Source organism: Folsomia candida, unplaced genomic scaffold, assembly GCF_002217175.1.
Source record: "Folsomia candida strain VU population unplaced genomic scaffold, ASM221717v1 Fcan01_Sc007, whole genome shotgun sequence".
NCBI lineage: Eukaryota > Metazoa > Arthropoda > Collembola > Entomobryomorpha > Isotomidae > Folsomia > Folsomia candida.
The window spans coordinates 5,274,903-5,300,017 of record NW_019091199.1 but is presented as its reverse complement, the minus strand read 5'-3'; the positions used below and the strand labels follow the sequence as shown (position 1 = coordinate 5,300,017).

At 35.5% G+C, this 25,115-nt stretch overlaps 3 protein-coding genes and 1 long non-coding RNA gene across 13 annotated transcripts in view; 2 read left to right on the top strand and 2 right to left on the bottom strand.

The window, feature by feature from the left end:
* Positions 1-1,393: 1,393 nt before the first annotated feature.
* Positions 1,394-6,262, bottom strand: LOC110852678 (transmembrane protease serine 9). Of its 3 annotated transcripts, none has more exons than XM_035854063.1 (10): positions 6,017-6,262; positions 5,641-5,839; positions 4,518-4,637; positions 4,028-4,422; positions 3,462-3,618; positions 3,322-3,373; positions 3,030-3,245; positions 2,304-2,594; positions 1,786-1,858; positions 1,394-1,707 (listed from the first exon to the last, which is right to left on the bottom strand). In XM_035854063.1, the coding sequence occupies exons 4-10, from the start codon at positions 4,366-4,368 to the stop codon at positions 1,647-1,649; spliced, it is 1,191 nt and encodes a 396-aa protein (XP_035709956.1). In that variant the 5' UTR covers positions 4,369-4,422; positions 4,518-4,637; positions 5,641-5,839; positions 6,017-6,262; the 3' UTR covers positions 1,394-1,646. The 3 variants fall into 3 exon arrangements, with proteins under 3 accessions (XP_035709956.1, XP_035709955.1, XP_021956480.1); XM_035854062.1 differs by having other exon boundaries at positions 4,522-4,637; XM_022100788.2 differs by lacking the exon at positions 5,641-5,839 and having other exon boundaries at positions 4,522-4,637.
* A 2,173-nt stretch (positions 6,263-8,435) lies between these two features.
* On the top strand, positions 8,436-9,713 carry LOC110852554. 6 transcript variants are annotated; one of them, XR_004835357.1, is made up of 3 exons: positions 8,751-9,048; positions 9,156-9,464; positions 9,533-9,713. It is a non-coding gene; the product is annotated as an uncharacterized LOC110852554 (long non-coding RNA). The 6 variants fall into 6 exon arrangements; XR_004835358.1 differs by lacking the exon at positions 8,751-9,048 and adding an exon at positions 8,436-8,744 and having other exon boundaries at positions 9,192-9,713; XR_004835356.1 differs by having other exon boundaries at positions 8,751-9,010; positions 9,192-9,713.
* On the bottom strand, positions 9,708-12,133 carry LOC110852677 (zinc finger protein 691). Its single transcript, XM_022100785.2, has 4 exons — positions 11,779-12,133; positions 11,620-11,703; positions 10,941-11,555; positions 9,708-10,496 (listed from the first exon to the last, which is right to left on the bottom strand). Exons 1-4 carry the CDS (start codon positions 11,983-11,985, stop codon positions 9,936-9,938), a joined length of 1,467 nt encoding a protein of 488 aa, XP_021956477.1. The 5' UTR covers positions 11,986-12,133; the 3' UTR covers positions 9,708-9,935.
* A 1,954-nt stretch (positions 12,134-14,087) lies between these two features.
* The window catches only part of LOC110852672 (cadherin-23-like), a 47,407-nt gene continuing 36,379 nt past the window's right edge, over positions 14,088-25,115 (top strand). For 2 of the 3 annotated variants that reach the window (XM_035853688.1, XM_035853687.1), the window contains exon 1: positions 14,088-14,899. The gene's annotated coding sequence lies outside the window, so the exon portion shown is untranslated. The remainder of the gene's footprint in view (positions 14,900-25,115) is intronic. The other variant, XM_022100781.2, reaches the window with a different exon arrangement.

The window sequence follows — 25,115 nt, the reverse complement described above, 5'->3', positions numbered from 1 at the left end:
GCATCAAAATCTTTAAGTGATTAGTTTTGAATCCATCCTAAATCCTCATTAGTTGTGCATTTGTATCGGCTGACTGATGTTACATACATGCGTTTATCTTACAAAATAAAAGTAGAAGGGGTGGATTTATTAGAATGTGGGATCACGTAGTACTATGGCATACTGGTTGGTTTGTGGAATCGGTTATGTAGCTTCACATGTGTACATACATATTATCAGGGTTGGCAATTTTACCGTAATTTATTACCTAACATTACACGTTGTATTCAAGTCGTCAGCATCGTGCTTGTTTTTTTTTGTATGGAGTGTTACGGGAACAAATATTTAAATGTTATATTATAAATGCATAATGCTACACGGACTAAACCAACACTATTATTTCATAGAAAGCGCAAATATCTATTAAAACACAATTGATTTGAAGCGTTTTTATTGTAATTTGACGGACGCGAATAATAAACAAATAAATACGCAAGTAATTACACTACGTTTAATCAAATTAATTTGGCACAGAATGGCAACCGGTCGTTTTACATGGAGCTGCACTTTTCTTTGCTCCCTATACACGGTTTAATTAAATGTGTGGGGAGAAAATTATTAGCACTTATTAGCATCAACTTTATATGCAAATGAGCCCGAGTTGAGATTGAGTGTTGAAAATGGTACAAAGTGTCAAGAAATTAATTAGCATGCAGAAGGAATACATAAATTCTCTCAGCGAATTATAGGCTGCATGCAAGTGAAGGTTGACTTGAAGCACCAGAGCAGATTGGTATATAAGTACATGCATATTCAATATTGTATGTAATAATAATAGAATTTAGATGATGCTGGTTAGTTGAAGGATTTGTTAGGCGTTTCTTGTGTATAAAATTACAATACTGCTTTTGTTCAAATGCCATGATTCAGTATAAATAAACCAGAAAAATATAGGTGCATCTCCTTCCATAATCACGTAGAAATTAAGCAGATGCCTCCAGCAGAAGAATTCTTTACATTTTGTATTTGTTTGAAAACAACACGAAAACCAGAATTACAGATGCGTTAAGTACGTAAGATAAATGGACGCAGTGGTAATTGCAATTGTCTTTATATGGGGAACTTTATTATCTTTTCAAAATGTGTCCCACTATAAATTCACTTTCGTTCGATAAAGTTGGATTTAATCAGTAAATTCAAGAAGATTCGTGCAATGCGTAGTATGCTATATAGAAGCTTGGATGGAACTCCTACAAAACCTCATCCAGGAAATGTTAAATGAAAATGACTTATGATTCATGCATCACATCATCTACTCAAAACAAACGCATGCTTGTGCATAAAACAGTGGATAATTGTAAATAGGATTCCTGCATATCTGATGGAACTAATCGAAGTTGAAACAAGTCAATGGTTAACCACTTAACTTCTTACTTTATTAAAATCACAACCTAAGAAGACGACTCCAGTCCACGTCGTCAATTGGTACAAAAAAAATATTTAAAAATGTTACAACAGCAGCAAGTAATAATAATATGCAATACTAAATTCACAGCACGAGATATATAGAATAGGAAGCAAATAATTAAGCTTTTGTACTATGTAGACTCATCACAAGTCATTGTAGTAACACAACATCCACATAAACTCTTAATTTTTAAATTAAATTATTTTCTATATCCAGGTCCGAGTAGTAATTTTTCTGTATCAAGCCAGTGAAGATAATGCCTACATTATGAATAAATATTTCAAGAATGGCTAATATTTGGACATTATATAAGACAAATTTTGTAGTTAAATTCTTACGAAATTCTTGTGTAAACGCCTGGAGCTGAGAAATGATCGCCCCACGAAACTAACCCAACCAAGTAGTACTGTCCTGTAATGTAGATACATAAATACTCATATATACAAATTTGTATTTGATCCAGGGATGACCAAAAAAACTTTATCAAAATACAGTATTTTGAGCCCCGTTGTTCAGGGTTTGGAATTCTAGGGCTGTTACACCCACCAAAATACGAAAGTCTACGTGGAGAACATCAGTCGCACGAAAATATGGGTTTTGTAAAGAAATTCGTTGTCAAAAATGCAGTTGTCGCGATTTTCTGTAAATAAAGTTTTTTGAAAGCGATAAAAAGTTAACTTCTTCACAAAACTTTCATTTTCGTATGGCTGCTGTATTCTCCACGCAAATTCTCGTATTTTTGTGAGTGCAAGGGCCAGGAAATCCTAACCCTGCGAAAAACGGAGCTCAAAATACTTTATTTTCACAAAATATTTCGTCATTTCAATTCATATGCAATTTAAAATTAAGTAATTACCATTCATCCTGCATGCCAATCCACCTCCACTATCGCCTCTCGAAGAATCGACGTACCTTCCAGTGAGCGGTCCTGCGCAAAGCATGCTGTCCAAGAAGCGTTGCTGACTTCCCCCAAATTGACCTGCTCCTAAACGACGCTTTTTCTCTGGTGGTTTAGGATTTGAATATCTCAGCCAATTTGTCAAGTCATTATTATTCTCATGATTATAAAGTTTTCGACAAGTCTCTTGTTTTTGAATTGGGACAGAAGCAACTTGGAGAGAGACGCTGTAATCCTCGGCAAATGGACCTGTTCAGAAAATAAATAGGACATAAATAAATACTAAATTATTTTAGGATCTTTAAGGACTCATCGCCAAAATGGTTAAAATCAGCACATTTTAAATCATATCTCGGCACTGGGAATGTATTTTAAAATGGACGACAAATTTGTAGAGCAGTTCGTTGCCAATTAAAAAAATATACACTCCAGACTTTCAGAGATTTAGGAAGCATTCAGAAAAATTGGAACTCATCGAAACTGGCAAAAAACTGGCAGAAACTGCAGAAAACTGGCAGAAAAAACTCGCCACAATTCCATTAATCAAATCACCGACTACAAATTTTTTGTGCAGAATTTCCAAATAAATTTCCAGAGCCGAGAAATGAGTTCTAATTTTGCTGATGAATCATCGAGTCCAACGTTAACATTTTTAATTCAGCGTTTTATTTTTTCTGATCGCACCTTTCGCACTGCCCCAACCGGAAACGAGACAGTTTTCCTTGTTCGAGATCATTTTGTGCTCCCACCCGTCGTAGTCTGGAAGACAGATTGGCTGAACGTAATTATTAAAGACCACACCGCGACCGTTCCTCCCGTCAACTTTGATGATGGCAATGTCATTTTCAAATTCTGTGCTAAAACCGAACTGGCGATGGGTGGTTATATCCGCGTCTCGAACTTGTAGAGAAAAATATTTATACATAAATAAATGTATCATTTATAATATTTTTAACATATCTAAACATGCACTCACTGTAAAATACTTGCTCGTGATCGCTCACTTCATTCAGGTTAACTTTCCCCAACTGATACAATAAAAATAAATAATTTTAGTCATCAATAAAATACGATTGTTGGCATTTGTTGGTTTCTGAAAAGATTTTTGTTGCTTACCACAACTCTGTACTTTGTATGAGATTCCAAGCCTATGCAGTGTGATGCTGATAAGAGATGATGCTGCGATATTAAGACAGCGCCACAAATATGTCGCCAATTTCCGTTTTCATTAGACTGCAGACTCGCTTGCCAAGGAATGGGTTCAAATCGGGTCCTAATTTATTAAGGAGAAACAAAACTTTTTAGAAAATTCGAAATAAAAGAGGTCATATCTAAAACAAATCCATCCACTCTTTATTAAAAATTCAGTGAAACACTGAATTTTTAATAAAGAGTGGATGGATTAATAATGGGTACAAGTAACCACTTGCAAGAAATATGTAACGGGAAGAAAGTTTGCAGGTATTTTGACTGCAAGAAATGCAAGCCGCAAGAAACGACGCCCGCCGCTGGGCGCCGCTAAACTTTATATGGTGCGTGGCTGGATGGCGCATATTTCTTGCACTTTCTCCCAGTTTCTTGCACCTCGCATATCTTCCTTTCTTGCTTTGCAGTGCAAAAAAATGTAGAAAACTTGCCAGAAACGAAACACTGATTATAAATTGCTTGAACTAGAGACTGACCTTCCTCCCAGAATTCTTCCTCTTCTTTCCGTGACCTCAATCCCATCCAGTTTAGCCGACCCACACTGCCACTGCGTATGATGTGGCATCTTCTTATGATGTGAAATATGACCAAAGGGTCTCAAAGACAACCCCGGTCCACCCAATCGGGCCTTCCCATCTCGTACACTTTCACCCAATCGATTATCCGTAAAATTGAATGGGGACGCTCTGTTGGCTCGGTCAGAGATGAAAATAGGATTTCTGATATGAAGCCCATCGACATTCTTGAGTAGAATTTTTCCACTTATGACGAATAAGATGGGCAACAAGGAAGACGCTTGGATTGTCGGTAGTACCATTTTTAGATAAGGACGATGACCATTTAAATGAACAAAAAGTCACTAATTCGGAGGCTAGATACAAAAACAATACAACTTTCTTTAGATACTGGTCAACTTAAAATGGGACAATTTCCAAGACGTGGTTTCGTATTTATATGCAATCTTACTTACAGGAGGGTTGAACCGATTCTCTGAATATGAGTGGTCGATGAGCACGATGGACACTACTTCCGGATCCGGCGTGATCTTCTTACTGTTGATGATCAGAGAAATTCTGCCGTTGACTTCTGTATGTGTAAGAGAAATGTATGTAAATAATTACGCCTATTTCCTATGTGTATGTGCATACATGCCGATGTCAATGGAACTCATCAATTGAGTTTGATGAAAGATTGATAAATAACAAAATATGAATCGAAGAATAAGGCTGCAATGTGGTTTCATGCACATATTTTACATAAGCAAGATGCGTTCAGTAAGAAAAAAAAAGCCTCTGGGTTACACAGTTACATTATTATTTGTTGGTGAAGGTACTGATTCGCAAATCGAATTCGCAGGTATTTGCTTACATGCAAATACGTATGCATACACGAGATGCAATTTGCGAAATTTAATACACATGCAGAGATACATTAATATGTGGATTAAATAGTTTTAGGCTACTCGCCTTTTCACTGATTCATACATATTTAAACCATCTCTAAGTTATGTCAGTTTGCATGCATTGATAAACGGTTGTTCATCTGTTTTAAAGTGCCAAAGGGGATTTTAGGGCAGTGGTCTTAATATTTATGTTTGTATGTATTTACATCTGTGCAAAAATTGTGCATGGAATGCTGGTGGTGGTATATGTCGCTAAAATATGTATGAATGAATCATCACGCATCAGAACTATATTAGTTTTTTGTTATTATTTATATGTCCTGTTATTAGTACCCCTGCTTGTAATACGATTGGTATGAATGATTGTTCCTACATTCATGTCATTGTTGATGGTATCGTAGTCAAAAAAGGATTCAGAAAGGAATCTTGCAATCTTTCATACATAATCGTAAAAGATCGATAATCAATCAATAATAGTTTGAGGTAGTCCAATAAACCCAATCTTAAGATGTGTATGTATGAATTCAGTAAGGCACGGCGCTTTGTGGTCATCTTCCTGTCTGAATTGCCGGAAACACAGTTATTTTTCTTTTACGCAGTTTGTCCGTCTTTGTTCATGCATGGATTTTCCTCAATTTAAATCTTATGCAGTTCAAATGTAACATTTCATATTGGATTTTGACTTACAATTAGAACTCGATGACGCATCACCATAATTGTAAAAAATCATTACATTTTTAATCATTTCTCGACTCTGGGAATTTATTTTTAACTTCTGGACGACAAATTTCTAGTCAGTAAGTTAATTAATAGAATGCCGGTGCGTGTTTTAAGCCAGTTTTGATGCATTCCAATTTTTCTGAAGGCTTCTTAGGCTTCAGATCTCCTGTTTTAAAAAAATATTTAAAAAAAATATATTTAAAAAAAATTGGAACTCACTCTACAAATTTTTAAAATTTTCCAGAGCCGAGAAATGAGTAAAAATGTGCTGATTTTAGCAATTTTAGCGATGAGTCATACGTGAACCTGAAATAACTGCTTTAAAAATAAGTATTTAACTTACCTTGCTTTATAGAAATTGAGCTTGCTGATGGGATTGTTGCTGATGCTTGCATTCCTTGGAACGTTAACATCAGACAACAAAGGACCAACCAAATAAAATTTGCACAAACAGACTGACTCACTTTTCTCCGATGTTGGAATGTGCAAATTTTTTCGGATCTACTTTTATGCGCACGTCGAATAACCTGAGAGTGCGAAGAATGCAGAAATGATAATGTGCAGCCACACGTGCAAACTGTCAATTTATATATCGTTCATGTAACTGAAAATGAATAAAATCCTCCCTGCCTGATGATAGTGATCCCTTAACGAAAATATGCACATGCGATGCAGCTGCGTTTGTAGGTAGCAAGTAATTGAATAGTAGAATCAATTCAATCATTCGTGTATTTGGGATAAGAAAATTCATTAACGCTTTGCTTTAGACATTTGCAGATATCACGCCGTGATAGATATTAGATGCACCAAGGTGGTAGAAGAGGTATACAGAGGGTGGATATGTATTTGCGAAAAATCGCTTAAAAACGTGTTTAATATTTGCGAAAAATACTGCTCCATTTGTTATTATAAGAGTTCTAAATGATCCACAATTACATTAACCGAATGAGCCGAATTATTATATTAAGGAGTTCCAACTTTGTAAAAAAATCGCTTTTTTGGCTCTTTCACAAAACGCTTTTTTCTCAATTCCGCATGTGATTTCGAAATTTTTTCCAATATTTTTGCTTAAAAATAAAATCAAGGTTAAGATAATTTTATTTTTGGACCAAACGAGTGAAAAAAGAACGAAATTGCAAATTGAAATTGCAAGAACGAATTGACAAAAAAGCGTTTTGAGAAAAGAGCGAAAAAAGCGATTTTTTTACAAAGTTGGGAGTCCCTATTATTTCACATCACTTTATTTTATTTTGGCGTAAACCTCTTTCTATTAGGTGTTTAGAATTTGAGAAATTCGATGATTTTGACGCCAAAATACAAGAAACTGGTCTTAACCGTGCCTGGGACAGTGAATTTCTAAAAAATGATGTCAGATGTGGAGAAACCCATTCCCCACATATTTACGGATCCATTTTCCATTATGTCCAAAAATGAGCCCTTAACATCATTCTTAAGAAATTATTTTTGTGCCTGCGTCCCAGGCAGCCTATGATAATTCGGTTGATTCGGCTAATATAATCGTGGATCACTTGGAACTCTTATAACAAAAAAATAAGCATTTTAGCGAAAATATTTCTGAATATCTATCTATAATGCTCTGGATTTGTAATTTCTTTGAGCAAACAAATTTCGTCTCGTATCGTTGAAATATTTGCAAAATATGCGAAAGATTTATGTATTTTTAAAATAATAACGGAAATATGTGGAAATATTTTGAATTTTTTGATAATCTATGCGAGTTAGGGAACAAAGCTTGACCGTCGGTCGTCATTAAATGCAAAAGTTGAAAATAAATACATATCCGTCCTCTGGAATAATAAAAATTCCTTTTTTAGCGATAGCATATAATATTCTCACGTAATAGTTGAGAAGATTGCATATGAACATTAATATCAAGTCGTATTTTGCATTGAAGATCTATCATGTCAATGTGCTTAAGAATCAATGCATGCATGAATTCGATCAGATGCAATTATGAAGTGCAATTGCAAGTGGAATGTACATAGATATGCAGTAATAATTGGATTTATTTCACTCTCTATTTCTTATTCCATTCTATTGGCAGAAGAAATTGACCTCACACAGCTCAACACACCTGAAAGTCTCGCAAAAATAATTAATTCGCAAAAGTAGGCAACCCTTTTTGCATGTATTTATTACTCGATGTGAGATGGTTATAACCAATAAATATGTAATAAGACTACCTCAACCTCCACATATAAATTCGCACTTTGGCTCTAATTTAACTAAACCAGTCGCATCACAGGTGCAGAGTTTAATTGTAATAAATACAGAGATGAGATGATACTGAATTTACTTACGCCCACAATAACGTTACATTATTTTATCGGCACGTAAGTAAAGGAATTATTGCAATTATTTATAATCAATGAATGAATACCTGTAAATGTGCATGGCATTAGAAATGGCGCATATGCATGCATGCGACGCAGTTAGTTGCCTTAATTCTGTCACCAATTCAATCAGGGCACAGATTTATTTTGCTAATTTTGTCAAGGACAATAAGTGTCTGGTATAATTTACTGGATCACAACCCACATGTAAATGTCATTAAATTGTCATTTAAACTACGTATATTGTACATATGTAGGTCCTTTAATCACACAAAATAAACCTTGATTTACATCAATATTTTATTAAATCTGGGGAACAATAAGCATTTTTTTGAATCATATTATCAGAATCTTTTGCTTAAACCCATGCAAAAAATTACAGTTATGCATACGTACTTAATCGATATTAAGTTACACGTATTAGTAATAAGTACCTACGTATGGAAAGAGTATGGATTGAGTATTACGAGAAAGTGCACTGTATGTAGGTCGATATTACTGCACTACAACGCAATTATTTGTATGTATACCTAAATACCGTCTCATTTTTGCTACATTTTTGCGACGCACTTCGACCCACCCCTGGATTGGAATCTACACATTCGAAACAAACAAGTCGCATTCCTCAACATTCAACAATGAAGTGCAAGCAAAGTGGGCTGTACTTTTGAGTTGAATGAAATCAGCAGCTGAACAAGAATAATGCCGTGAGATAATGTAATAATTTTCGATTGTGTGTGGTGTGATTCGTGGGTCGCGTCCGCGTCGGAAATAAAATTGTTGCCAAAAAGAAGCTTTTTTTCTATCTTTCGATTGACTGAGACAGGTTTGCAAAAGCCTGGGGTGCGAGAAGGGTTGCATACTGATAGGGAACGCTAGGTAGTACTGAATGTCTGCTGTCAAATTATTTGGCAATCGATATTCGCAAACGCATTCGTAGTAATTTCACTAGATCGAAATTTAAAAGTCGTCCGTTTTGCGTTGTAAGTAATGACCAAAGCCTTTGTTTCACCTTCTCCAGGTAGTTAGGACTTGCTTTATAGTACAAATAGTGCACAAATAAGTATAAATACTTAGTTTATGCATATATCCATCTGCAACACTATAGCCTTGACTTTTTGCTTACAGAGATACATGAATAACGCCATAATTTCTTTCTCACAGTCTTCATCTGGTGGAGCACAGGTGGTGATTTCTTTGCCAATTTACATATGTACTGATAGCATTTGTAAGGTAAGTTACTGTTTGGGTTTGGGTGAAAAGGTAAACACAAATTTGATACAAATTAATTTAATTATTACAGTTTTGTTTATTGTCTAATTTGAGTTTTTGAAAATCTAGATTTCAACATGTTGGTCATTCATGTATGTAATAATTCAGCGCAATAGGTGAAGATTGAGTAATGTTGAAGCCGGTTCTGTTTTAAATTAAAATTTTGTAATAATAAAGTAATTTAATTGTATTTTTAATTTTATTTAAATTGTAAAATTGTATTATTTAACAAGGATGACCAATTGTAAACTAACGCAATGGAAGACACCTGGTTGCCTGAACTGAATATAACAAACTTTGCGCAAAAATTATTTCGGGGACATAAACTTTACAAAATAACAAAATTTACATTCCTATAAATGTTTCGGTACGAAGTAATTCATATTTTAAAAATAAACTCCACAATCTTGTCCAGTTTTTCGATTTACAATTTAACTGATTTAAATTTAAAAAGTTCTGAAAGATTACACAAAGTAGGTCTCTTTGCGGGGGAGAAAGTCTGAGAGGAAACAGAAGTAAAAATGAAATTTCATGAAAAAAGTATTAATCACTGGTGGACAATCCTGATGTAGCTAGCTTGAAAAAAGGTTCCTTATTGAGTTGACGCTGGATCGTTGGAAGTCGAGAAAGGTTGAATTATGAGGGATGAAACTTCTTAACGTGAGTTCGAAGATCCCCTTTCTGTATGAACGACTTATTGCAGTGGGGATGGGGACAGAGGTGCGGAATTTGTAGATGAACAACTTTCAGATGTTTCGTCATGTCCCACTTGATGCTGAACTTCTTGGGACACTCGGGACAGTCGACATTCATCAGCTTCTGGTGAACTCTTTTTTTGTGTGCGACCACACAAGCTTTTTTAGTGAACGTTTTGCCACATTCCGTGCAATTGAAGGGTCTTGGGTTGGCGCTGTGGCTGCGTTTGTGCAATGTTAAGCTAAAATTATGAGCGAACAGCTTGCCACATTGGTCGCAGCGAAAGGCCTTCTCCTTCGTATGGGTGACCAGGTGACGATGATAATCAGACTGGTGGGAAAACCTCTTCTGGCAAAAGAAGCACCCGATTCTCCAACTCTGCTTCACCATCGTCTTCTCTTCTTCATTGAGATGGGTGAAACCGTGCTGGATGCGGGCATTTTTGCTGGAGAACGTTTTGTGACAAATGTGACAGCGGTGGTGGCGTTTGGTTTTAGAAATCTGAATGGGCAAAGGAAATGAGAGATATAATTAGTCAATAATTATGCAAAAATTAGCTTCCGAGGCTGCGAGACCTCCATCATAAGATTACGCTGGGCTCCGCAGCGTGTGTTGTCCGATTTTGACTAACTAGTGTGAATCGATCAAAAATATAATTAGTATGAAATTTGCAAATGACAACATCTCCTAATGTGCAGGTTTGGCCGAGATATTTGTACCCGAAGAGGAGAAAATGGGCCCTAAAGTCGACAAATGTTACACTTTCCAAATTTACAGCACGTTTTTTCCTCTTTGGATGCAAATATCTCTGACAAACCTGCATATTAGGAGATTGTGCCTTTTGGGAATTTCATATTGATTAAATTTGTGATCGACTGACGCTATAGTCAAAATCGAGGAACATACGCTGCGAGACCTCCATTGAAATTTGCGAGAAAAGATTACCCTCTTTCTGCCCGAGGTGGATTTGAGTGTGGACTTGTCGTTGAATTTAAGAATTGGTCTCGGAGTCCGGCTGGATTTTGCAGATTGGCTTGAGGCTGACCTTGGCGAAGTGACGGGTGGTGGTGGACTCAGCGATCTTGGTGTCACTGTCACTGGAGGTTCTGGAATTGTAGACCCTTCTTCGTCTTCGTCAACTATTATTTCTGGCCATGCTGTTGCTGGCGGATTGACGGACAGTGGTGGTGGTGGAGTTGACGGTCTTGGTGTCACTGGAGGTTCCGGAAGTGTCGACCTTTCCTCATCTAGCACGAAGTCAAGCACTATTTCTGGCATTGTTGTTGCTGGCGGGGTGACAGGCAGGGTTGGAGGTGATGGTCTTGACGTGGCTGGCGGAATTGTCGACCTTTCCTCGTCAAGAACGAAGTCAAGCATCATTTCCGGCCCTATTGCTGCTGCTCTCCATAGTTTATTCCGTTGCGCCCTCCTCATCTCGTAGAGGGGAAATCCTCGACGTCTCTTATCGTCCACAACGTCAATAACGTTCTCCAAAGCGATGACAAGTTTTTCCAACTTGCGGACAATCCGAGCCGAAGGTGGATATCTCTCGTCGGAAATCTGCACAAAATGATGACTTTAAAAATAAAACCAAATTTGATGAAATTTGACCGAATATTCTCACCGGTGCCGCTGTGTTGTTTGGCCTGAAGGATTTTTCCTTTATTTTGACCCAGCGTAAAATTTGCATCAGTGTGTCGGCCACTTTCTAGAAAAATGATAACAACAGGTCATAACTGATAAGAAAATTATTCGGAACCACGTCAAATTCAAATTTTCTCACCATTTTATTCTCCTCGATCTCGACTTCTTCCTCATCCTCGTCATCACTGCTCAAATACTCCTCAAACTGTTCCCCCAGCGGTTGTGGCGAAAAGACTTCGGTTTTTATCCTTGGGGTCGCCGTGATGGTGGCAGGGATGACCCGATGGGTGGTATTTCCGGCGACGTGAGAAGGTCCAGGGACGGATTGAGGGGCTTTTGACATCATCGTTCTGCTTCCGGAATTAAAATTTTAATTGGAAAGGAGCAGAAATTTTTAGGAAATGATTTGCGAAAAACCTGGAGTGAGAATGAGTAGAAAACACGAAAAATAAAAAATGGTGGTCCAAAAGTAGGTTGACCAGCGCCACCACTACACTTGAATTAAATAAAATCTGTACGCTTAAAACTTGTGTTTTGGCGTTTACATTGAGCAAAAGAGGTGAAATTTTACCAGGAAATGATGCATAGAGTGCATGTCCGCAAAAAAGGGCAGACTTATTATTTTTCCATGCATTTTGCATTCCATTTTGCCTTTTTACGTCTTTTTGATGCCTTTTGATGCCTTGCCCGATTGCGTGACATATACCCCCAGATTTTATTTCGAGCGTTTTGCGTTAGCAATCTTAACACTAAATTTATTATGCATTGCATTCAAATTTAACAGATCCATTCAGGCTAAGTTAATTTAATGAAATATTGTTATTTATAACGTAATAAGCAAATTTACAGAATCTATTTACTTTTCTTCAATTTTACTGGAGGAATATTTTATATTTGTGCGTCACAAATTGTGACATAACGATTCAGCGATTTTTTATCCGAAGCAGGACAATGTGTCTCCATCCGGCGATTCTGTCCGTCATCTCGATAACCCTCTCTTCCAACCGAGCAAAAATTTGGGAATGAATTGAGTTTGAATCTTTGAGACATACATTGGATGCGTATAAATATGTACGATGGTGGTCAATGACCACTGGTCATTATAAGTTTTGGACTTGTTGCATGCAGAGCTGGGATAATCCTGATTAAGGATTATGGATTTTAATCCCGGATTATGGATTATTAATCCATAATCCCTAATCCGGCAATGTGAGTTTTTTGTAGATTAATCCCAATCCATAATCCCGATTTTTCTGGAATTAGAATTAATCCGGGAATAATCCCATTTGATTTAATTAATCCATAATCGTGATTACGGATTACTAATCCTGATTAATCCCAATCATGATTACTAATCATGATTATTAATCCAGATTAATCCAAATCATGATTACTAATCATGATTACGTATTCATGATTAATTCTCAATCTGGATTACTCAGTTCAATTCCCATAGTTCCATTCATCCCACAGTGTAGCTTGAAGTCTCAAGTTCTCACAATGTTGTTCTGTCAGCTACCATTTGAAGATTCAACATGTTCTCGCTGCCCTGTGCTACATACATATCATTTTTATGTGAAACCACGTAGTTGAAATTTTTTGCGCTAGATATAGTGAAAAATCATTAATCACCAAATTAATCCGGATTATTAATCCATAATCCATAATCCCGAAATTTTCAGAATTTATGGATTAATCCGGATTAATCCTGACATGAATTAATCTCACGAAAATAATTTAATCACAATCCACATTGTTTTGTGGTTAATCATAATCCTTAATCCACCCTCAAAAACCAATAATCACCCAGCTCTGGTTGCATGCATACTGTATTCCTTATGCACTGGGATCACCTCTTGTGGGTTTGCTTGCACTGCATTTCTTTCAGTGCAAAGCACGAAAGCAAGAAATTCGAGGTGCAAGAAAGTGCATGAAATGTGCGCCTTGCATTTCTTGCAGGTCAAAATATGTCGCTGCAAGAAACCACATTCTTCCCGTTATTTCTTGAAAATGGTTACTGGTACCCGAAACACTGACTGGATTGTACAAATATTTCTGTAAATGTATTATAATTCAACAAGATGTGCATTCATATTTCAATTAAAATCAAGCAAATGTTAGTTATTGTTATACTTAAAAATGGTTTACGCTACATTTACATATATACTTCACTCCTCAGTAATGGTAACTTGCGCCATAGTTAAAGTATAAAATTGTCGCAAGTTTTTAAGGAGTGCCGACAGCTTTGCGCCTGGGATTAATTTGTGTGCATACTGTTTCACCCATTGTTGACCGGTGGCATCGTCATCTCGTATCGATGAACTATCTGCTGATGGAAGCCAACGCGCCATGGAACGCTGTCCCATCCAAGTCTTCAACGCAATAATAAGCAACACCTGCATTATTTACATCGTAACAATGAACCACCACCACCAGTCTCTCGTAGTGAAATACATGTAATTGTTGTAGTAGTATTTGATGCACAACACCTTTTCTACCTTTGCTTCCCAAGTTGCGTGAATGCTTTGTTCAGTACTTTGCGGTGCGTCTCATGAGTAACAAGCAAAGCATGTGGGCTGCTCTGTCATTCGTTTTTTGATACATTTTTATTTATTCGGTTTCCTTAATAAGTTTCCTTAACCTTTGTGAAATTTCGATTTGGTGATTTATTTAGATACTGCGGAGTGGAAGAAGTTACGATTTTTCACTATAAAAGTTTTGTAATATTAGAAATTGTAAAACATTTCATTGAACTGTGTTGAACAATGCTATTTCAAAATATAAACAACTTTTGCAAATCCTAACCTAACCTACACGTACGACCCAGTAGTGAATCATTTCTAAGAAATAAATACTCGGAACTCGATTAACTACTTAATACCTAATTTTTCTAATATGGTTTAGATAATTAAGAAACTCTAAGAATAAAATTTGGTGATTTTTTTTGATTAAGTGAACAGTTAAGGAATTTTTGCATGTGCATATTTACAATCTTGCATGCCCTAACTGAGCACCAGTTAAGGTTGGAAGCGTCCAGTAATACAGATACATATTGCAGTACAGTAAAGGATTTAATTGATGCTGTTTGCGTGAATTTAGCATTGCATTGGTAACTCTGATTGTAAGTGGTGATAAAGGACAATGTTTTGACCTCATTGTCTTAACACAAGTTAATACGCAAGAAAAATTCAAGATATTTACTTACTTATTTGCGTGTATGCAAGGTTTTGGAAGCTGGCTCGAGTATTATATATTTTAAGGTAAGTTGGAAGAATTTATATTATTTTATCCATGGAATATAATAGCATAAGATGTACACAAATGTATATCTTCGTAAAATACTGACCAGGTCGAATCTTACATAATTGGTAAACTCTGTTTCACATTTGGTGAGTTCATCAAATGGAGCACATTTTGGCGTAAAAATCATACGAAATTGAATAATTTAAACGCCAAAATAAAAATAACTGGTGTAAAATAATAAAGTAATTCGGCTCATTCGGCTCATTCGGCTCATTCGGGTAATGTACATGTGATGAATGTGAATTTCACCAAATGTGGAACGGAGTTTAGTTAGCAAGCCTATGTATGTATATTTTAAAATGTCCATAAATTTCCATATCTCTCGCTTGAGTTAAGTCACAATTTCCGGAGAAAATATGAAAAATGAGAGGACAGTCAAGAATGATGTCAAGATCGGTTCCGGAAATTTTGACCCAGGTAAAGATAGGGACGAATATTTAAAAAACGTAGGTTTGCTAAGTTTCTAATGGAACAGATGTATGTAATGTACATATGTAATGAAAGTATGGAGCATGATTGTCGTAGGGTAAGACTGAAAGAAAGGACCGGAAAACGAGGAAATTGTGTAGAGAACGCATCACATTTGGTCGTTATAAGGTTCCCCTCTTGATGCTTAATTCGTAGTGAGGGAGGACAGGAAGCCTTAAAAAATTGATGGTCAGTTGTGTGCTTAGCAATATACGTGAAATGGAAAAAAATATCCCCATGAAGTCAGAGTTATCAGGAAGTCAAGCTATTATTACGTGTAAAAGTCTCCTGTTTTGATGTAATGGAAGATGAGGGTTGTATTTGTTTGATCATTTTTTGTTCCATTTTTCATTTCATGTGTCACAGCACTGAAAAGTCGAACCCCTTTTTCTTCCTTTTGTGTTTATGTGCACCGTGTTCCTGTTTTGCCATCGTTGGACCGATTTACTTATTTAGTTCAGGTCTGAGCAGGCAGAAGCTCATTTCATGCATTACGTACAGGTTCATTCTGTTTATTAATAAATAAATAAATAGGAAATGAAGCAATGAACGCACAGAAAGCATGTGTTTTTAGATTGAAATAGAATATTCATGGTCACGCACGAAATGCATGCATGCAGGTGAAAGCGATGTATGCAACAAATGTGAAAAGTTGCAGGACATATTTGTTAAAAGGTTTGATTGGACGGATAAAAGGTTTAGTATTTAATTTTGTTATAAAGTTTGTCGATAATTTTGTCATTAATCCAGTTGCAATGAGGGCAGATTTATGAAACCTCGATGAAATATGTATTTAATATGTACATAAAAAACATAAAAATATAAAATTTCCCCAAAATTTTTATTTCTGAATATATTTATATAGCTCGGAATTTTTTTTGGTCGAATTTCTTTGAACAACAAAATTTGTCTCGTGTCATAAAATATATATATTTTCGAAAAAATATTTAAAATAGTTACATAGTTTTCAAATAATAGTGGAAATATTTATAAATATTTATGTCTTAAAATCTAGAAATATATGTAAAATAATTTTGAAATTTTTGTGACCTGTGCGAATTAGATGACACACCCACAAAGTTTGACCGTCGATCGTTATCAAATGAAAAAAATTGAAAATAAATGCATATCTGCCCTCTGACCATTACAGCATTTCGATTATTTTGATTTTTATAAATTACACAATATTCGTATAATAAAAAGTAATCCAACATAATTGTTTTTCTCCATAAAATTAACTAAAAGTACAAGTCCAAAAATGTTAATTTAATAAAAATTGATCTTCCTTATTATTATTATTTTCCCTTTTTTCAGTCAATTGTATTATACTCATCATTCCTTCTTAGCCAAAATGGATTGATTACATACGTAAGTATTTCCTTTATTGACTTTTCTCAATATCAAGAATCGATCTGGTCATGCAACCAGGAATGCAATCCACTTTGTACTCCATGTTCACATGTTTGTAAAGTAAGTGGAAATAACGGGACAGGGCTCATTAGAATTAAAGGAGATAAAGGAATCTCGATCAACATCAATTCAAGAAGAAAAGTCAATTTCGCTTGATCCCAACCCATATATTGGTAAATAATAAATAAGTGCCCACCACCGTGTTGAGCTTTATAGCGTCATCTTTCTCTTTCATTTCGTGGCATGGCCTGGCATGAGAGAATTCAATCAGTCAGACCAATTTAATGTAAATTACCGCATAGGAAACCTATACCTAAGGTTTACAAAAGCTGCATAAAAACTTGATGTCGAGATGAGGTAGTTAGATTTCAGAATAAGTTGTTGTCGGACGAAGGAGTAAGCATCTTGGCATAATAAACACAACCTGTGTAATAAAGCGGGCCGATGGCCCGTCTAATTATTAAGAAGACAAGAACCGATTTCTATCTCTTGTAGGGATGGATAAAGGCTTGAAAACTTTTAATTCTTGGATATTTACATTCCAATTAAACAGAAAATTATAACATTTTCATCAATTTAATTTGGATCTGTTATGATTTTTAGTTTTTCGATTAAATATTGAGCATGCTTTTCCTGATGAAGAATTATGTTTACTCGGAAGCTTGCAAAATTATAAAAAATTTTGGCAATCAGAATTTATTTTCTGTTAAATTGATACTGAATTATTTTAAGAAATTTAAAATACATGGCCAACGATCTGTTTACATATGTACATACAATGACGGGTACTAGTTTTCATGTACATATTTCTTTTATGAAGTGCAATTCTGAAATTCTGAAATGTTGCTCCCATCCCACACTGAAGATGAGAAGGAAGTATTTCAAACTTATTATGAGTGCAGATCATCACCACTGATAAATTAACTCCTTATGTTCAATCGTAATTTTGCATATTTATTCAGCTCGCCTTTTTGCGCGTAGGTACGGGTTGGCCTGGTCAGGTCTTCTTTTTCACAGGCTGTTACGACTGACAGATTCGAATTCAATTCAGCCTTTGAGTTCTTCTTTCGTGAGAAAAGCAGAAAGAAAAACTGGAAGCTGAAGCCAGGAAATAAACGAAATGAAAAGTGGTTTCTCATCATCATTACTGTCAGCCTCTCGGCCTGTTGATATTATCGGAGAGTCAAACAACGGACTTTTTGTACGGGCTACACGCAGCTTTTCAAGTGATGAGCAATGGCTAAGCAATAAAAATCCTTTAGCAAAACTGACTCTCGCTTAACCTTTGGCTTTGTGTTGGCTGGCAGACTTTTTTTTGCTGTTAGAAGAATTTTTCTGTTGCAATTGATTTCAATAATCATGATGGACCCCACTTTGTTTCAGCTTAGGACTTGATGACTCGTCGTCAAAATCGTAACATTTTTTGTCATTTCTTGGCTCTGGGAATTTATTTTAAAATTCTGAACGACGAATTTGTAGAGCACGTCGTTGCCAATTTGCATAAAAAGTATGCACACTCCAGATTTTGACCGTTTTTGAAGGAGATCTCAAGTTTAGAAAGTCTTCAGAAAAATTGGAACCTAATCGAAACCGGCTTAAAAAAACTCTACGGCCATTCCATTAATCAACTAACTGACTACAGTCGCCCAGAATTTTAAAATAAATTCCCAGAGCTGAGAAATATTTAAAAATATGATGATTTTGACGATTTTGCTGACGAGACATCAAGTCCTTCCTACGTTAAGTTTCAAGTTCTTATCGTCTCATATGTTTGTAAGAGTTTCCCTGTCAGATAACAAGTCAAGATTGCCACAATGTCACTGCAGTTGTCAAACTGTCAGTTTTCATTGGAACAAAGTTACGTATGTACTTGGGTTGGGTTAGAGTACCAAATGCAAATATGTAGCCGTCTAAATTTGGGCTCATCAAATTCAGACTAATGACTTGTGCCCATACATATTTGCAAGTCGTACATATGTATTAATGGATTCAAATAAATTAATATTAATTTTGTGAACTAAAGCAGCCAATTTTTTATGGGATTTCCTTAAAAAGAAAGTTGTCGCACTTATATTTTTTCTTATTTATTATCATTTGGGTAATTTACAGCTAATGTTTTTTACATGTTGTTAACGATGAATGAAACGATGTGCTGATGATGGTTCACACTAATTCTGATGAATTTTAGCAATTTGTCATTCATGTCCGTACGTAATCCCTCTTAACGACTTTACAAATGGAAATGTAAAAGAAAGAAGATTACATTTCGCGTCATATTTAATTCCATATGGTCTTATCGTCCGGCACGCATGTGTAATTCTTTCAATACAAGAGGACCGTAAGTAAGTTGGCAATTTCTGTCCTGTTTACAAAGCATCTGCTCAAATGATGATGATTATTAGGTCGAAAAAAAAAGCCTGAGATTTTTGCGGTATTAAGATTGACATGGTATAGAAAAGGCAGCTGCATATTAGGTGAATATTATTATTCTTCCCCGTCTGTAATTATTTTATTATCGGTACGAATGAAATGATAACCATTTTTGAAAAGGTACGTAGGCATATGTGCGTACTAGATATCACGTCTGGATGGTTATTGCGACTGAATAGCTTGTTACATGACAGATGTTACGTGAAACTATTAGGTGGCTGGTAATTACATCAATAATAAGACTGAATTTGTTATCAAATTGCATATGCAGCATGGCGTGATGTGCATGGGCATTTTATAAATAATGTCTCAATATACAAATCAGTGAGATTTTTAAAAGTGGGTTTAATCATCATTAGGGCAGGACAATCAACAATTTAACAATTTACTCTGTGTATGTATTTACATTGTGTAATGTGAACAATGAGTGATTGATTTACAATTTTCAAACTTCTGGCTAATACATAATGAATACATCGTTAAATTAATTTGAAAAATATGTAATGTAATACACAATCGTACATAGTTTACTTCCGACACAAAAGCTAAAAGTAAAATAAGCTAGGTTTTTTAGGGACACGTAATTAGAGTTGTGCAATACGTAAATACACAGAATGTAACTACGTGTACATTTGAAAGTCGTCAATTTGACACAAATTATCTATGTTTACACAAATATTGATAACTTTTTAATAGAAAAGTATTAAATTGCAGTTCGCACCACTAATGACCAATTATGTAAATGTTCTTCAGACTAAACAGAACACGGGCTTGAAAGTTTGGTTTTAAACGAATATTATTAAACTGGCTGGTTATGTAATGTCATGCTGTTTCTGAATAAATATGTATGTACTGTATTCTTTTAATATGAATTCAGTGAGTGAATTGCCTACATACATTTTTGCCATTCGCACTGTGCACAATAATACCGCAGGAAGTGCGTTACCTGACTTCTTGGCTGACTGATTTCACTCCTCCGACGAGGCTTCCATTCCACCTCCGTTTTACTGTAAGAGCAACAAAAGCATTACATCCACCAAAATTCTGCCACTGACTGACTGTTTATTATTATTGCACAAAGACATGATCTGCAAAATGTTTGTGCTCCCCTCAAATTTTACAACGGATCGGTTAAAAGTAACGGCAAGGTTAACAAGAGTTCCCTGCCATGCCGCCGAGCAGAAAATTAGGAAACGCTCATTTTTACTATTCAAAGCAAGCAAATCCGAGGGATGCACAATTACACGAGGAAACCAAAGCTAATAGGAAAGTTGTTATGCTTTATTGATTTATGTACACGGGGCTTCAAAATTCTTGGGGAGATGGGATTTTAGAGAAAATTATGTAATACGGATTGTGTTCAAGGGACAATCTCCCAACGTATGCTCACAGATTTTGATAAAAAAACTAGTGTCAATCGGTCACAAATTTAACTAGTATGAAATTTGGAAAAGACACGATCAGGTTTGGCGGAGATATTTGCATCCGAAGAGGAGAAAACGAGCCAGAAAGTTGACAAATTTTACACTTTCCAAATTTTGCTGCGCATTTTCTCCTCTTCGGATGCAAACATCTCTGCCAAACCTGCGCATTGGGAGATCGTGTCTTATTAACTAAATTTCTGATCGATTTGCACATTAATATATTAATCAAAATCAGAGAGAATCCGCTCCATTGTATATAAAATGGATGACACCGTTGATATCACTCACTTGCACAAAGGTGAAGGTTGAAGATTAAGTGAAGGTGCAGAATATTTTATTTATTACAGATTACGTCAAAACCTTGAGGGCAATTTATGCTTATAATCTTGTTTTCTTTGATGAACCCAATTACACAATTACGTTAAGGCCAGTGCAATATATATATGTACCAATGAAAGAACGTACATAACAGTTATCTCTTGCTCGAGTTCCTTCAGACTTTATGCTTATTTAGATAACATATTAAAAATAACTGAAACAAAAGTGTTTTTTTATTAAAGTCAGTTGATGAAAGTGGATACGAAACTTTTGCTATCATTTGTTTTCCGGTACGCACAAGAGTTTAAAAATTTGATGATGATGATGTTATCTGAAATTTAGCAAAGGTTACTTAAATACTAGACGTTGTTGATAGCATTGTTTCTAAGAGGCCGTGATCCTAATGAATGGATCCTTGCGTTTAGAAAATGCATCACATTTTTCAACTGATTTGTTTTTTCGATAAAAGTAAAATGTGTAGAAGCAACTACGACAAATGATTATTTAAAGTCAACCCATGGTTTGTTGAAAAGTGAATTTTATCGCACTTGTAAAATTTATGATTCATGACGATCAAACAACCCGATAAACATCGGAGATCAATGGCTCAGGAGTTTTACACGATTTACGATAACAAGACCTTGCTGAGATCAAAATTTGTTGTTATCTTTCTGAAACCAAACTGTATACAAATGCGTTTAAAGACGAGAAAAGATCTGTAAAATATTCCTGTAAAGTTTTCCAAAAATATTCCATCTTTTCTTAATCTTGAAAATGAGTGAATCTAGATTCTAGATTAACATTCAAAAGCTCGATAACATATTATCAAGCTTTCGAGTATGACTTTATATAAAATCAAACTTTTCCACTAAACCTCTGTGCTATGAATTATAAAATATTCGTGTTTTTTATCAGGCTTGCATTGTATCGAATCAGTGCATAGAGGGGGACTACCCTTTAAAACAACAACAAGTGAGGATGAGCTTAAATATGTTGTATGTGTAGACAGACAATATTCATCATTTTCATCGCCTAATGTGAATGACATTCTACATGTGGCATTGAAATACAATGAATATTATGCTCAGTAAGTACGATTTTGAAATGCTCACTGACTGGAACGAGCAGAGATGCACAATGGCGTATGTGCATATGTAATACAGTATTGCAACCTTTTATTATGGCCTAACCTTCCTGAGATAAAATCAGATTGACTCATACTCGTTGCCCCACTTGAGGACATCCTCTCTCCCCCCTCCATCAGGACGAGCATATCCGGAATCCGGATATTTTCACGTTTATAATCTTACTTTTTTTTTATACAAGAAGCAGTAATCACGATAAACATTACTCAAGCGAGCGACAAAAATTCCAAATTCCTTGACAATTTTTCGTCCTTTTAGTCTTCCAAAGAGGAAGGAAATCAGCAATTTTATCATTTTTCTCCAACAATTTATCTTCCGAAAGTGACCAAGTAATTTTGCCCATTGAAAAATGTCTCAATTTTTTTCTAGACGGAAATGGGAATTGTTCACGTCTGTAGTACATAGCAATTTCTCACTCGTATTAACATAATGTTGAATGTATGTAGCTGACTTGTTGCTAATTTCAGCAAAATTTTCTCAGGATAGAGGAAGTAGTAAGTTCAAGTACAGGGAGGCATTGAGCCATTAAATTTATTCTCTGGTATTGTGGATGGACGATCAAGTCGTTTTCGTCTCTTTGTCGAGAATGTCTGCATTTATCTGGAAAATACGAAATGATCAAGCAAGATTAACTTCTCTCGAGTATAATTATCTCCAGAATACATAATAAGAAAGATACAATGGAAAGGTGTTTGAACTCATTTCGTTTCGTTTCGTCAGGGTATAAATTACTATTCGTACTTAGTTCGCATATGTATGACGTAAGGATCACAGGTGAAATCCAATTTTCTCCACGATTAAAATAAAATATGGGATGTGGAGACCTGCAGAGTTTGTGCAATCGAATCAAAATTTATACAAAATTGATAATCAGGACTGATTATCAAACAGGGTCAGAAATTGAGAGCAGCAAAACAATACTTTTTTATACTCAAATTCTGGACATGTACATACGTCTAATAATAACGAATTTAACCTAATGGAATTTAATGAAATTTATCACACTAAAATTACATAGATTACACTAAAACTCCGTATAATTCAATTATTATCGAAATTACGGCACATTTAATGATTTTGTTAACAAACAATGTGTCAATCCTATTTTAATTTAAATTCTCATGTAATTCTCGTAATGAAGAGAGCAGCTACATAGTTCTTGGTTTAACCTATCGTCCTAGTTATTCAAATAGACAGCAAAAAAAACATTATTAAAAATCCTTAATCGCCTACAAATCTACTTTCTGCTTCCATTTATTTACGAGTCCTACAACTGATGAGCGATGATGCATATATGTGATCCTTCACATGCATCATTATGACCATTTAATGAGCCAAATTTCAATTGTTATTACAACATAAAATTGATTCCGTGGCTTGTAAATGCCTTATTTGCTACCGCTTTTCTTCCGCATGTCACCTGACAAATTTGGAAGTACAGAGAAAACCATGCCGCACTCAGGACAGTCGGTCATCATCACGAAGTTAGCAATTACTAACTACTGTAGAAGAAAAGCATGAAACCAAAACATCCCGATTTAAAATTTGAAGAGGATGTATTATTTTAGACATGTGTGATTTTCAAGTGTTTAGCTTAGGACACCAAAAAGATGACGGCGACGATGACGGCTGCCAAGCAAGTGTAAAAAGTACTTAACTTTTCTGAACTTAAGTGACCCAAATTTCATTGGCCGAAAATCATAAGCCATGCATGCAGAGAAGAAGAAAGGATAATACAATTAAAGAATGGAATGAGATTAATATGTGCACTCCGCGTCCTTTTTTGCGGTGATGTGAAGCATGGGACAGAGTTTTATGTATTTTATTCAGCAGCAGAACATTGCACTTTGGACGTTGGTTGAAGTGACTTTCAAATCTTTGATGGCGAACAGAACAAGATTTTACCTTTTTGGTTGTAAACTTTTTAATTATGAAGAACTTCTTAATTAATCTGTGCCCAAGTTTCATTTATGTAAGCTACATAAGCTTGTTATTTCTTTCTCCTTTAAGAGAGAAAAATCTGGGTTGGTTTGCAACACAATAAATCCTTAAAATCGTAAATACTTAAAAAATAAGCTTTACGGGATGAAGTTAAATTGTATGTATTCTTTCATATTAAGGTTCAGAGGTGGGCAAATTATTACTATAGAGTAGTTTGAGCTTCGTTCTTCCCAGGGGTTGGATTTCTAGGGGTGTTACACCCACAAAAAGATGAGAATCTACGCGGAGAAGACAATAGTCTTACGAAAACTAAGATTTTGTGAAGAATTTACAAATAACTTTTTACCGGTGTCAAAATACTTTATTTATTTTGTAATTGTGAAAACAATTTGTTTTGACTGCGGTAACGGTTAATTTCTTCACAAAACCTATATTTTCGGTATGACTGTTGTCTTCCCCACGTAGATTTCCCGTCTTTTTGTGGGTGTAACAGCCCTGGAAAGCCAAACCCTGAGAAGCACGGACCTCAAAATACTCTATTTCTATAAAGTATCTTGCCCACCCCTGTAATAATTTTTCTTTGTATACAAGAAAAATATTTTACTGGCGCAGTCGAAGAAATTTCTCTTGATGAAGACTACACCACACCACACCTTGCACAATAAACGGATTAACACCTCCCAAAAGCCGAGAAAATGTATTTACGAATAGCTGTGGGTGATCGTGATATTGACATTAGGAAGAAAGAATATGCATCATGATTTCAATTCTCTATCTGGTTTCCGTATCAGCCCACTTTTTTTTATCTGTAACAGATATTGAATATTCCAATTACACTCCATCTAGCTCGTATTCAAACCCAGTGTTTCGGGTGGCAGAAATAACCACTTGCAAGAAATAACGGGTAGAAAGTGGTTTCTTGCAGGTAAATATTTTGACCTGCAGGAAATGCAAGGCGCAAGAAACGACGTCATTCACGTGGCTGGATGGCGCACATTTCTTGCGCTTTCTCCCAGTTTCTTGCACCTCGCATTTCT

What these genes read in the sequence shown, in the direction of transcription:
- LOC110852678 (XM_035854063.1), bottom strand. Translation starts at nt 4,368, where the DNA reads ATGGTACTACCGACAATCCAAGCGTCTTCCTTGTTGCCCATCTTATTC. An exon ending in ATACAAAGTACAGAGTTGTG is followed by an intron (nt 3,374 to 3,461) that starts GTAAGCAACAAA and finishes TTATTGTATCAG; the next exon opens with TTGGGGAAAGTTAACCTGAA. An exon ending in TCACGAGCAAGTATTTTACA is followed by an intron (nt 3,246 to 3,321) that starts GTGAGTGCATGT and finishes TTTCTCTACAAG; the next exon opens with TTCGAGACGCGGATATAACC.
- LOC110852677 (XM_022100785.2), bottom strand. Translation starts at nt 11,985, where the DNA reads ATGATGTCAAAAGCCCCTCAATCCGTCCCTGGACCTTCTCACGTCGCC. An exon ending in AGATCGAGGAGAATAAAATG is followed by an intron (nt 11,704 to 11,778) that starts GTGAGAAAATTT and finishes TCATTTTTCTAG; the next exon opens with AAAGTGGCCGACACACTGAT. An exon ending in CCACCTCGGGCAGAAAGAGG is followed by an intron (nt 10,497 to 10,940) that starts GTAATCTTTTCT and finishes TTGCCCATTCAG; the next exon opens with ATTTCTAAAACCAAACGCCA.